Below are 14,888 nucleotides of genomic sequence, written 5' to 3' on the forward strand. Positions count from 1 at the left end.
ATTGATGCTTTCTAAACCAATTTACATTTAAGGAATAAAGTTGCAAACTAGCCTGTATGTGTTATAGAAATGAAATGCATAATAAAATAGTATTTTGAACAAGAGTGAAGTAATAAGATAGTTAAGCTTGAAGAACTTGCAGTGTGTAGTTGAATCTTGGAGTTTCTTGGGCAGCGCTTATTAAACCCACACTGAGAAAGGAACTGATTCTTACTGCTAACCTGAAGGCTAAAGATATCAATTTGAAGATTTCCTGCAGCTTCAGTGAGTATAGTGGCTGGGAAATGGGATTTGGGATTTAGGAATGCATGACTCAGTCTTGTACTGTAATGTGGCAGTTCCTCAGATGAGCCTGATGAATTGTCTCGTTGGACAAGTTTCATTTATAACTTTATGTGAACCCAAAGTCCTTGCTTAGAAAATTAAAATAGGCTACCATCCTTTAAGGTGTGCTAGGGATAAAATAGCTTATTCTCAATGATATTTTATAAATTCTCTGGTTTTCACACTAAATGATGATGATGACACTTTTCAGCTAGTGAATAGAATTTGATTTTGTTTTATAAGCTAAGATGTATTTTAACAGACTTTTATTAATGTGAATGAATTAATCATTTAAAATATTCAGAGGTGTCTGAGGCTGCAGGAGAGAAAAAAAGTCGTGTGACTGTCAAACCACAATTTCAGCTTTCTCATCTTTAATAAAGTCATAGTGACAGACACTTGGAAATGAACAGTCCTCTAACATCTTGCAAAGAAACTTGTGCTGTCATGCGTCGACAATATATTTGAACTCTGTTCTGACTTGCTACTTTTGAAATTCAGTCCTGCAGTTCTACTCTAATATATCAGCCTTAAAATAAAAAAGAAAAGAAACAATAGAATGGTGAATGCCAGGAAATGAAGAGTCGTTGGTCAAAGAGTACGAACTTGCCCTTGTAATTAATAAATTCTGGTCATCTGACATACACAAAGGAGACTATGACTTAATAGCATTGCTTTACATATTACAAATTTGCTGAGAGTACATTTTACATATTTTGACACCACATGAAAAAATAGTACCTATGTCAAGTGATGGATGGAATAAGTAAATTGTGATAACTTTTTTTTTAATGTGCATGTGTATCGAAGCACCACATTGAGCAACTTAAATGCATGCAATTTTGTTAGCTTTCTGTTTATGAGGTTGGAAAGTGGATGATTTATTTGAAGAAGACAATGCAAATTTAGTTTATTTCAAAAGAAGTATTGTGCTTCTCGAAATTGCAAACACTAGTTTAATATCCTTTTTAGTATCCTGAAGATACCTTTACAATAGGAAATGATCACATATTTTTGTAGCTTTCACTGAGAGAATATCTTCTATCAATCAGTATAGGTAAATGCTTCGAATTATTTGGAAGTAGGTTTCTAGATTTATAGAGTTGCAAAATGACAAATCTTTAGAGACATGCAATTCATTTCATTATTATTAATTTAAATTTGTAATATTTTTGATAATTCCATACATGAATACTATACTTAGACCACTTCTATGCCTTCCTTTTCCCACTTAAACTCCTCTCATGTTTCCACTCTCTCTCTCAAATTTATGATCTCTTCCTTATTGCTTTATATATATGCATAAACACATGTATATGCACCAACAACATATTCAGTCCATTTAGGTTCACTGGTATGTACATGTGTTTACGACTGACCACTTGGGACTGGGTAACTTATCAGGGCACTTGTCCATAGGGAAAACTGACACTTCCTCTCTCAGAAGCCATTGATTGCCTCTTCGGCCAGGAATGGGGCCTTGTGAAATTTCCCCCATCTATGTTGACGTGTTGACTGCGGTTGTCATTATGTGGGTCTTGTTTAAGCAGCCATATTGTTGAGATGTCGTGGGTACAGCTTCCCTGTCATCTAGAAGACTCTATCTAGCACTAGTACCCTGGAGCCCCAGTTCTTACAGTCTTTCTGCACACTCTTCCACAATGCTCTCTCTGCCTTAAGTGTAGGGGTTGCATTTTATCTGTACCAATTATGGTTGGGCACACCATAGTTACTTATTTTTTGCATTTTGATTGTAAAGAAGCACATTGGATAAAAGTACATTCTCTTGCAGCATGGAATATTTTTAAATGGTGATATTAAAATAATAAAAAGTCCTTTAGAAGTGATCGTTTCTCCCTATTGAATTATAAGTAAAATCTCTACATTAGGAGAAATAATAATTCTTAAGTGAACTGAAGGAAGCTTGCAGAAATAATTTGGACATTATTGATTTGTATTTAATGGACAACATACAACATATTGGAAAATAAAATGAAGATCCTGTTTACAGTTCTTTCCTTTTGAGTAATTCATTGCCCTAAATATACATGATAAAAAAAGTTTCCCCAAAGTAAGATCCATTGGCTCTTGCCTACAGTCCCAGCACTTGGGAGACTGCTGTAAGATGGTGTCACATCCATGTCACGGGAGGGAATCACAGCAAGAATCTCTCTCTCTCTCTCTCTCTCTCTCTCTCTCTCTCTCTCTTTCTCCATATATATATATGTATACATAACATATATGTAGTTCTAGAAATAGATGTACACAAAAATCTTAAAATACAGGTATACATCTTCAAAACTTTTTTTTCCTTTTTATCTTTGCTTTAAGGAACAGCGTTTAAGAAGTGGAAGATGAAAGCTCCAATTCCACATTTGATTCTCTTATATGCTACTTTCACTCAGAGTTTGAAGGTTGTGACCAAAAGAGGTTCTGGTAAGAAGTGTTCCTCCTTTATTTCTCATTTTTTAAAATCATTGAAAGTGATGGTGTAACATTTGCTCATGTGTTATCTGAGAAATATTGAGAAGTGATAGGAATCCAAGTTATGTGGATATCACAGATATATGAGGAATTAGTGACAGGTGTCAATAAGGAATTGCAAATGCAGTACTGTATGGAAATGAATGTGGTTGTATTGTTGATTACCAGGAATCTGAATATGTTCTGTACAAAAATTAGGCATTTTGATTCCACTTAACAATGTGATTTGCAACATTCTCTTTTAAAATGCATTTCACGTTATTGTTTGATATTACCATTTAGTTTTCAACTGTGCCCCGAGTGGATTCTTTTTCATGGTTGTAGTTCTGCTGAATCTCTGAATTACTTAGAAGTATTTAAAGTAAAAATGTTTTAAGAAAATTATGTTAAGTGTACTGTAATATTTAGTGGGGAAAAGAGTAGGATGTTAATAAGAAAAGGTAGTAAATAAACTGATATCGAAATTTACAGAAAGCTTACATGTTACCAGGCATCCTGATTTTGCAGTAGACTTTTTATTTTGCTAAAAGACAGTATTATACTCAGTTGAATATCTATGGATGTGAATATCTGTTTAGTAAATCATTGATAATATAAATCATTGCAAATTTCCCACTTCACATGGGAATACAGAAGTTTTGAAGTTATAACTTTTAAGCAGAGAGGAAAAAGATATATTAAGATTAGCTGATGGAATTATTATGTGCTCTCTGTTAGATTTAGAGAGACAAAAATGCTGATGTGACACTCAAGAGGTTGCAGTGTTGTGACATCATAATTTGGAATATTACAGCATCTGTCTTGGTCCCTTGGGTTAAGTGACTTCAAACTCACGTCGATGGTATAATGGAAACTTCAAGGGAAGTGCAGAGTATTTCTACTTACACAGTCTGCTTCTGGGGAGAAATTCTGGACAGAAAGTGATGAGGCCTGAACATGGGCAATGGTTCAGTAGAAGGTTGAAAGCAGAAGGAATTTTACTGAGATTATTAGGGGCCCTCGAACATTTTGGTTATATCACACTTATTATTATTATTATTATTATTATTATTATTATTATTATTTGGTCTTCTTGAGATAGAGTCTCTCTGCAGCCCCAGCTGTCCTGGAACTCACTATGTAGACCAGGCTGGCCTTGAACTCACAGAGATCTGCCTGCCTCTGCCTCCCAAGTGCTGGATTTAAAGTTGTGCACCACCACGCATATCACAGTTATTTTATATTTCACTGATGTGCTTGTAGGCAATATGGAAAAAAATGAAGTTTCTATTTTTATACCTTATTTTACTTATTTTTAGTGGATAGTTTTTAATGTAAGAAAAAGCTCGATGGGTTTACAACTATCAACTAAATTTTGAAAGTTTCATTTTTCTGGTTACTGTATCTCATTACATAAAATCTGTTTATTCAGTTCTTTCAGCATGTGTCAAATTTATGATTTACTGAAATGTAAATGTGTCATTTTTGTTATCATAAAATAGTGATGACAGGTCTATTCTATACATGGTCTAATTTAGGGACTGGAGTTTTTTTTTTTTTCTTTTTAACCAACTTGAGACTTGCTATCTTTGAGAAGCATGGAGCAGAACTAGGAAACTGGGACAATTAATATCTCCTGCTCTAAAATTTTGAAAAGCTGAGCTCCCAATTTCAAATTTAAGTATTATTTTAATGATATAAATATAATTAATTTAGGAAGATGTAAGTCAGATGATGCACTAAGTTAAACAAGTATTCGGAGATCTCACACACTTCAGTTTATGAGCACAGTGCCATATACTTGCTTTATATCTCTCAAACCACATGTATCTCTATGTCATCATACAAAGATTACAAACAAGTTAAACATTAGGATTTTGCACGTTTGCCTTATGACTCTTCTCTGTAGTATCAATTTTGACAGCTTCTGCTCAATGAGTGTGATAAGGCCCAGGAGAATTTAATTCTATTTGGTTTCATTTCTGGATATTAAGTGCTTAATTTGGATATTGAAATTGTTTTATTCATATACTTCCCTTGCTTTTGGTAATTTAATCTTTGTCTGTTACCGTGACTCACTCCTTTATTTGAAAGAAACACATACATAGCATATTGAACAGCATTATTACTCATCTCCATAGATCAAGTAGAAGAGTGTACTTGACCTCTTCATACCCATTTTGACTAACAAAAACACGAAGGTCAGAGAGCCCAAATCAACTTTTAATGTTAGAGCTTGCATATTAACCAAGAAGGCTACTTATTGTTATTTGTGTCAGTTAATTCTTTTTATTTTCATTTTACTAATCTTTTAGAAGGCTCAATACATGTGATTCAAAATACATTGATTTTCAAGATTTTTAATGAAATATTTTTAATTTACAATGAGCACTGGAAAAGTAAAACTACACAGCTTAACAATTAACAACATATAAAACATGATTAAAATCTAAAGTCCAATTTTGAATTTTTATGGCATGTTAATTTGTGTGATGTTTACTTTGTACTAATCCATATGGCCAATCCGTAAGAATTTATAATGAAGTATTTGTTTCTCATTAATGAAAATAATTTAAAAACAATAGGAGCTCTTATTACACAAGCTGGAGATGCATTATTTTTATCACATTTGCTTACATCCCTATTGATATTAATTTAAGGACAAATTCTTTATAATAAGACAGTTATTATTGTATCCTTAATTCAAATATTCAAAATACAAATTTATGTTTTATTTTAAGTATCATCTCAGATATGCATATGCTTTAAGTAAATATGAGTCTGCTCTCTCGGGTAATAGTCTACGTTTATGTGTACATTGAAAATAAAGATGTCCAATGTTTCTGGAGGAAATATTTAGCTTTTGTTAAAATAGAAATTTTCTGCAAAAAGTTATACATTTTTAAATGTTATAAACTATACTTCAAGAGACTAGGTATTTCCTTAAATCTGGGGAGTGTTATAACAAGTCAGTAAGTAAACATCTGACTTTCTGTCAATTGTTGAATTTTGTATGAAAACATATGCAAAGAAAATCCTTGCTTCAGGTGTATTTGTGTCTCAACCAAATTATAAAATGTAGCTTAATACTCTTCTTTGCCCTTCTCTCCTTCTCTCTGCTTCTCCTCTCCTCCCCTTCTGCTCTCTTTTACGTGTTTCCCATCCCTTCCTCTGGCATCCTTTCCACTCCCTACCATACCTTTTTCCTCTTTCCCTTTCTCCCTTCATTCTGTTCTTCCCGTGTCTGGGGACTTTACTGCAAATAAAAAGAACTGACTTTGCTATTACCACAGTGTCTATGTATGCCAGACTGAACTAGGGCCTTGTGCATGCTAGGCACGTGGTCTACCATTAAGCTACATCAGCATACCCAAAATATGTGATCCTGCTTATGCCCTCCAAGTACTGGGATTACAAACATGCACAAACACACACAGTTAGTTATTTCTCTTTTATGAGACAGGGCCTCCGTGTAGTCCCAGGTGGCCTGAAAATCACTGTGTAGACCAGACTGGCCTCCATCTCGCAAAGATCCATCTGCCTCTAGCTCCTGAGTGGGGGAATTAAAGGTGTTCACAACCCCACCTCCTACAGCTAGATCTTTTTAGATATAAAAATATTATTTTTATTTGATTTAAAGGGTGAAGTCCATAACATGTTCTTGTCCAGGAAATTAAAAAAGGACAACGCAGTTTCTTCTATGCTATTAATACGGGAGAATGCATTGTCCTGTTTGAGTTGGGGTTTATGGAAGTATCTTAATGAATGAATGATTGAATGCATCACTGTGTAAGTGATGAGTTTTTTTTTTTTCTTTTACAAAAACTTTATTGAGAATTTCATATGTGCATATAAGGTGTTTTGATCAAATCCATGCCCACTTCCTCCCCTCCAACATTCATCCCTCTGAAGAGGAAACCCTAAAATCTTTTAAAGATTATATACAAGCTCCCAAATACTTTTGATATTTTTGGCCTTTGGAACAGAGTATTTTGCTAACAGGCCCAAGGACATTTTGACTTTTAGCCAAGAAACTGGCTACATTTCTTTGGGGTCTTTTTACCCTAACTGCCTAGCCAATTCCTACCTTATATTCTTATCATACCATCCTCTGAAGGGGTTACCTAAATTACCAATAGGGAATAGGGAAGCAGACCGCTCTGGCTTCTTCCATGCTGAACAGGGACTCGGGGTGAGACAATTGGAGTACCCCTTCAGTGGGTCCATCGAAAAGACTTCCAAATTGAATAACTCTTGTGTCTAAGCGGAAAAGAAAGTCCTTGAATCATGAATAGGAGATGTGAAGGAGAAGTAAAGTCAAGAGTAATTAACATTACAAGTTCTAGAGAGGGAACTAGAAAAAAGTCAGAACAGAGCAATTTTCAAATGTTCATATGAGAGTCCATTGGAGTTTCTTGACAAGGGCTTCCAAAAGCATCCCTCCATTAGGTTCTTCCTCATTTTTCTTTTGTCTTCCAAGGCTGGACTAGTTGGCTGAGAAGAGTGGCTGGATTCTCAGGTGAGGGTCCAGTGACCCTGCTTGCACTCCTTTAATGAATGAGCACAACCGTCAGTAAGCCCAATTGTGACTAAGTTTAGTGATCAGGCTTAGCCGAAGTTGTGATGCTGCTAGTTATTTCATGTAGAAGGTACCGCTGTATAGCATCATCTCATTAAAAGGACCTACAATTTAAAACAATTTGGTGCTAGGAGCCACATATGAGGGAGAACATACGACGTTTGTTTTTCTGAGTCTGTGTTACTTCACTTAGTATGACAGCTTCATTACATCAATGAAAACATTACAGTATATTACAAAGATAAAGGTAAGACAAAATAGAGGGATTTTGGAAAAAAAATATTTTTTAAAAAAAATTATTCATTATAGTGTAGAATTTGAGACACTAGTATTACAAAGTATAAAGGTAACAGTATTACAAAGATAAAGGTAAAACAAATTGAGGGATTTTAGAAAAATAATGTTTTTTTTTAAAAAAATAAGTCATTATAGTGTACAATTTGAGACTAATGGAGCAAAAGATATAAACTCGGGAAAAGCTGTCTAGAGTATTTTAAAGATTTAAATGAAGACGAGGGAACTTTACAAGTCACAAGTGTTTTTACAGGCTAAGGATATAGTTCAAAAATCTGTTAGATAGAAAATAATATGTTTCTTCAAATATTTCTGTAATGGAATCTTGCTACACTTAATGGTGTTTAATTATGTACTAATATCCAAGTGCAAAGGTTTTGATTTTAATAGTGTTGCTCAGAAGTTGCCAACTTGTAAAGGGTATAGCTCATGATGACAGATACATGAAGAATAAGTAGGGGGCTTTGAGATTGAAAAAAATATCTTAGTTATTAGAGTCTACAGGTAAGAGTAAGTGGCTATAAACCAAAGAGTACTTGTTAGTCTAGAAGATCTTAAAGATATATAAAAATTCTCTAAAGCAGGAAGTTATTACAGAGTAAGGGAATTGCTGAAGGGGGTTGATCTCTTCGTTCTTGAGTCTGACAGGGAACAGCTTTTTGTATGAAATTATTCACATGCAATTCTTACAGATAAGAAGAGAAAAACAAGCCTTAAGCTTTCTGAAACTAATGAGTATAGGCCAGATCACTTTAAAAGTAAGTAGTACTTAAATAACCAATGGCACACTTTAGGTACTAATTTTTGTGTTTATCTGTGGATCTTTATTTCTTTATGTTAAGGACATTATAGTACTGTGGAAATCAGTTGAGATTTAACTGGATAAGAAAGCTTTCTTTAAAAAGTCTTCTATGACTTGTCAATATGATTTATGCATATTAGCTCTGTTGGACTTTCCTGGAAGTCAATGAACTTAATTGTAAATGACTAAGAGCCAATTTAATCCCTCAGCAGCTGCCTTTTTCTTATGTTACAGTGAATTTAGTCTCAGTTTGTCAAAAGGTATAAGTTAGTTATTTTTATTTTCCTTTGGGATAGCTTGCAAAATCAAACTTCTGAGCCTTTGTTTCTTCACTCCTTAACGTTAAAAAGTATAGAATAATTTTTCTTGGAAAAATTATATTCTTATAGTTATGGAACATATTTGTAAATTTTTCAAAGAGATATTAAGTAACCTTTATAACCATTGTGAAGTCTTTGATTACGGTGAGTGTAATAATGATGACACCTTACAGCTAACAAAAGAGAGCCATTCAGTTTCTTTTTCTAATAATTATATGTGGCATACTTTTGAATTTCATTATTGACTTAATTTCATCTGTCAATTCAATTTTACATATGGTTGGTATTTTTAATGCCAATTATACAGAATGATTCCTATTCATGGTCATTTTACATGGATAAGATAAAAGTTAACATGGAAAATACATTCACGTTTATAAATACAGATGTATGATTTTGCATCATCATAGTCAAAGAGAATATATTGTTTTATATATTTAATGCTGAGATAAAGGATAGAGAGCAGGGATATTGTAAAGCCAGTAAATATTGGGTATATAGAGTTATTTAAGGAATTGGTGTTGACTGCAGACATAACACACAAATATCTGCTGCCTGAAACAGAAGATAAACTTCTGATACAGACTTGCAGCTGATCTTTAAGATGGCTTGGAAATTAAGACCTCTAATTAGGATATTATTAGTGCAGCTTTAATGTATTATGACAATTATAATCCTTAAACCACAGTAAAACTTTTATCTCTTATGTCTTGAGTTCAACTGACTCAAAATCAGTTGAAATTTTGGAGGCTACCAAGAAGAATCCATTTACTGTGTTTACCCACGGTTCATTTTTTTGTGGTTGTACACCACCCCAAATTTGCTTACATTATCACATCTCTTTCTCTAACTCTGGCTCTTTTGTCCTCAAATCAGCACTTGGAATTATATAGGCAATTCCTAGATAATTCAAGAAAATCTCAGCAATAATGAAGTCCTTAATTAAACAAAATTAACAAAATCAGTTTTGCTTTGTAATATAACATCAGTTACATGTTTTAAGGCTAAGGATTAGGGACATAATTCTATAGGAATTATTTTACTTATGATAATTTACAAGTTACTCACTCAAATAAAATAAATATCTTACTGAATTTTATTGGAGAGTAGATAAAAAAATGATCATTCATAAACCAAATGGGAATTAGAGTGGTAAGGACATAAAGGATTGAGCAATTTTGCTGAGTAGGCCAAAATGAGACATGTGACATGGGGGGGGTCAGAGGAAGAGGAAGAAGGAAGGACGATGAAGGAGAAAAAGAGAAACAAGATCCTAATGATGCTTTGAAGAATAGGCACATTTAAGTTCTTTCCTTACTCCAGAAAATGTTTTTTTTTTTTTTGGAAATAATAACTTTCTCCTATGTCAGACTGAAAGAGTCTATATACTCTTAAATGGAAAAGAAAGGTAAATCAAACACACAAAAAATGGCTTTGCGACTCAAAGCAGCAGCAGTGAGAATAGGGAAGAGAGAAAAGAAAGCAGTTTGAAAGTTAGAATCCATTGAGCTTGACGCTCCATTAGATGTGACTGTTTAGAAAGAAAGAGGTGACGAAAAGTCATTCTATAATCGGAGGACTGTGATGTTATCAATCTTATTAAAGGTTCCAGAAGTAGAGAAACTTGAAGTAATCATTTATTTAACAGGAAGAGTAAGAAGGTCTTTGTGACTAAGGCAAAGATCAAAAAGTACATTGGGGATCAAATGTGAAGATGTTGCATGTCTTATAAAGGATTTTGGATTTTTATCTTGTAGAGCAAAAAGTTTCAGCTTGGCATTTTATTATTTTAGGTCCATTTAGTTTGAATTCACTGTGTATAACTGGAAAGGTTTATTCATAGTGCTGTCTTCTGTATACCATAAAGATGAAACAAAGAACTATCTTTGTGATGATGCTGTGCACATTTTTACAAGTCTGTCAGGAAAGACACCTTTACAGAGAGGGGAAGACATAAAGTAGAATCATACAGAGTCACACATGAGAACAGCATGGTACGATATAGGATATAGTTTTGGACAGGAAATCAGCTCTGTGAGAAAGACTGGGGAGGAATTTACAAATGACCACCAGGAACACAATGAAAATTACACTGAGATATATTGAGGGTCTGTTGTCAACTTGATACACTTGGGTGGAGGGAGCCTCCACTGGGGAGTTACTTCCATCAGACTGGCCTGTGGCTATGTCTGCAGGGTATTTTCTTGATTTTTCAGCATGGGGGGGGCAGACTACTGTGGGTGGTGCCACCATGGGCAGGTTGATCTGTATTATATAAGAAAGCAGGCTGAGTATTGTCCAGGGGAGCAAGCCAGTAAGCAGTGTTTCTCCCTTGGTCTGTGCTACAGGTCCTGCCCTGAGTTCATTCTATGGCTTCTCTTAATGATGGACTGTACTTGTAAGCCAAATAAACCCTTTCCTCCTCAAGTTAGTATTGGTAAGAATGTTTTGTCACAGCAATTGTAAACAAACTAGAACAGGGTCTGAAAAAGAATCATAGGGACTGAAATATACAGTTCTAAAGGAGAACAAATAGTATCATGTGAATATGTGGAGATGGATTATGAAGAAATTTGAGAAGTTTTGTTGATAGTGTTACCATTTACAGAGAGCAGGAGAAATACTTTATTCAGGGGAAGAGAGGGAATGATAATTGTTCAGTTTGGACAATTATGAGTAGGAATATTGAGTTAATGAGATTATTGATCTGCAGTTATATTAGTTTCCTGTTGCTGTTCTAAAAAATTACCACAAATTTGGTGCCTTCAAGCAACAGGCATCAATTAATGGATAGAGAGGTGATGCGTTTGAAGCCAATGGTGATGTTCTTCCTAAAGATTTGTAGACTGTATGGGAGAATCATTCATTGATTCTCCTTCCCCAGGTTCAAGGAGATTCTGTTGAACCTTCCTTTGTGGCTTTCCCTGCATCTTCACATGAACTTCTTGGCTTTTCTTATGTAAATAGATTTAGTATTAACCCTTGGCAATCCAGAATGATCTAATTTTGTCTTGAGCCCTTAATTGCTTCAGCCAAAGGATGATCCAAACAAGGTCACATTCACATTTATGGGGGGAGCACTATCTTTTGGGAGGGAGTACCGTTCAATAGACTACAAAAGTTAAAACAGTATGTATAAAATTTGAATTTATCCTCGTACTGAACGAAATGTGATGGAATATTATTATCCAGTGAGAAAAGACAAAAAAAAAAGTGAAAATGCCAAGTGTGTCCTTTGGATTATGGAATACTAACCTTGAAAAGGTTGGTAGAGAAAGAGAAGCCCTTCATATAAAGCAAAGAAAGGAAAAATTGGAGAGGAAAAAGAAGGGCCTAAAGATATGGCTCATTGGTTAAGAGCATTGATTGCTCTGCAGAAAACCCAGGTTTGAATCCCAGCACTCACATGGCTGCTTGGTTGCTAACAATCGTCCATAATTTCAGTTCCATGGGATTTGATTTCCTCTTCTGTCTTCCCCCAGCACTGCAGGACATGGGAACTTACATACATGCAAGCATAACACCGATAGACATAAAATAAAAATAAATAAAAAATTTCTTTTTGGAAAAATAAGAAAAATGGGAATTGGCTGACTTTCTTGGAAACCAAGAGAGGAGAAAATGTCAAAATGAGAGAGTGATTTATGTTCTGAAGTTAAGTGAGATAAATGAAAAGTCACTAAATGAAAATTTAGAAGAATATGCAGATTGAAGGGAAAGGGAATCTCAAAGCAAGTTTATATAATGTATATTTTTGATAGTACCTATTATATAAAATGAGTATATCAAAAGTACCAACCGGCTTTTAAGGTTTATTGAAATCTTTAGAGATTTTGATTTTTTTTCCTAATTAGGTAAGTGAAATTCTTGGTTTTCAGTGCTGATGAAAAAACAATTGTACTAAGAACAGATCATTTTTCCAGTCAAAATTCTCAGCCAGATTAAAATGTTTGCTATACAATAACCTCCAAAAAAAAGGTAATTCTATTTCGAGTTTAATTCTGTTGGTTCATAAAAACAGAGGAAAGGTTTTTTGAAAGCACATTATAAACTATTGCAATTCATCATCATTGACTATTGCTTATTGACAGGTTATTTCTACAGACATCTAATATTGCCATTCCAAAGCTTTTATCTACAATGATTACTAACAGGACCTGCCTTTATTTTTTTCAGAAATAGTTTAGATTGTTCTGAGAACATTACAAAACTTACAGCACTAGAAAGTAAATATTTGAGTTTCAATTCTCCTCCTTTAAAACTTTGTTAATTGGGTCAAGTTCATAGACATTTCAAATCTTTTATGCCTGACGGAACAATTTTAATCTACAATATCATCAGTAGAAAAGATGTTTTATTATTTGGTTAAATTAATAAACATGGAACACATTCAGCACACACTTTGTGTTACATAAATGACCATTTTCTTCTACAACATATTTTGAGAGACTGATTTTTTATTTTTATGTATGTGTATGAGTTTACGTGAGTTTATGTGTAGTGCATTTATATAGAAGGCCAGAAGAGGGCATTGGGTCCCCAGGAACTACAATTTCTGGAGGTTGTGAATCACCATCTGGATATTGATAACTGACCCCAGACTCACTGCATGATCAGTAAACACTCTGAACCACTAAGCCATCTCTCCAGCACAGCAGCATATTTTACATGTTTGTGAACTGATCAAAAACATTTAGATGGACACAATGTGTGGAAAGAATCATTATTGAGTCCCACTGTCAGTTATTTTTTTCTGTTATAAAGCATGTGTTAATACCACAGACCAGAGAGTATCAGCTTAAAATAAAGTGTCAATTAAGGAAAAACATGGCTTTTGGTTCTTGTATACTGAGTTCAATATTGTATAAACGTATTAATTCAACTGTGAACCTAAAAATTTATAGCCGCTGTTGAAAGAGATGTATCCTTGCTCTGGAAATTGTTACTGAATATGCTAAAGCTTCTTCTAATCATGTGGTTATCAGATAAAATTTTTTTAAAAAAATCCAGTCACATTGACAGTGAAGATTAACCATCACAAGACCACCCCCTTGCCAATCTGACACTGAAACATCACCTTTGAATCATAAAATTTCAGCCCAGGCCCCATATATTTATGCAAATCTCATATAAAATGTATTCAGTACAATTTCAAAAGTCTCATAGTCTTAATAGTATCAGTTGCATGAAATTTAAAATAAGATGTGTTCCCTTGTATGTATTGCTGTACCTAGGTGAAAGTAGCTTTGGCATTTCAAAATGCTATTTTTTTTAACCTACGTTGACTTATTTAAGGAATATTTCCTTTAGTTCATTTGTGCTGTTTATGATACTTATGCATGACACCTTCACTGAAAATGTGGCTTTGAGGCAATGACAATGGGTAACTTAGCCAAGCTTTGAAGTCTGCGGGTTAAATATAAATATTTATTTAAAACGTGTCATTGAGTCCCTTTTAGAATTATTGTCAACACTGATTGATATCTGTGTAGTACTAGGTATGCTAGCACATTTTCTAATTATGTGTGCTTCATTGAATTACTTTGAGGTCTTAATGCATATCCCGGCTATGTCATAACCCATGTGTGATATAAATATTATGACGTCAATGATAATGAAAGATAAATTTATATATGTTAAGAAAAGTTTTCTGTATTCAAATGAATTAATTTTTTTCTCATATTTTCATGTCCAATAAAGTCAACTACTTGAAAAAAGGATTATTCCAGTTTTTTTCATAAATATATGCTGTAAAGTAATTGGACACACCAATGCCATCTTGTGGCTTTTCAGAGTTGATAAAAATCCAACAATTAACATAAAAACTCAGAAAGAAAAGAGGCATGGGAGAATTTTTTAATTACTTATTGCTCAGAATTTAATGTAATTGATGTTAATACCTTACAAACATTTACTTCTCTCCAATTTCTTTAGCTATTTTGAGTGTAAAATTTCTGCCTTATTTTAATAATTTTCAGTGAGACTATTTAAGGGGACATGAAAATTCTATATTGTTTTGACACTGTCTTTATGACAATTTGTAGCCCTGTGTAATCAGAAGTCAAATTATGGTCAAGTATATGCATGTTATAGAACATTAAATGTT

General features: G+C 33.8%; 1 protein-coding gene across 1 annotated transcript in view; it reads left to right on the top strand.

Annotated features, from left to right (window-relative positions):
• Il1rapl1 (interleukin 1 receptor accessory protein like 1) overlaps positions 1-14,888 on the top strand; it is a 1,446,478-nt gene that overhangs the window by 213,380 nt on the left and 1,218,210 nt on the right. Inside the window, exon 2 of the mRNA XM_008822725.3 lies at positions 2,656-2,760. Coding sequence (XP_008820947.1) covers positions 2,679-2,760 — 82 coding nt within the window. The 5' untranslated portion in view covers positions 2,656-2,678. The remainder of the gene's footprint in view (positions 1-2,655; positions 2,761-14,888) is intronic.

The sequence above is a fragment of the Nannospalax galili genome, unplaced genomic scaffold (genome assembly GCF_000622305.1).
Source record: "Nannospalax galili isolate Female #2095 unplaced genomic scaffold, S.galili_v1.0 scaffold7, whole genome shotgun sequence".
NCBI classification, from domain to species: domain Eukaryota; kingdom Metazoa; phylum Chordata; class Mammalia; order Rodentia; family Spalacidae; genus Nannospalax; species Nannospalax galili.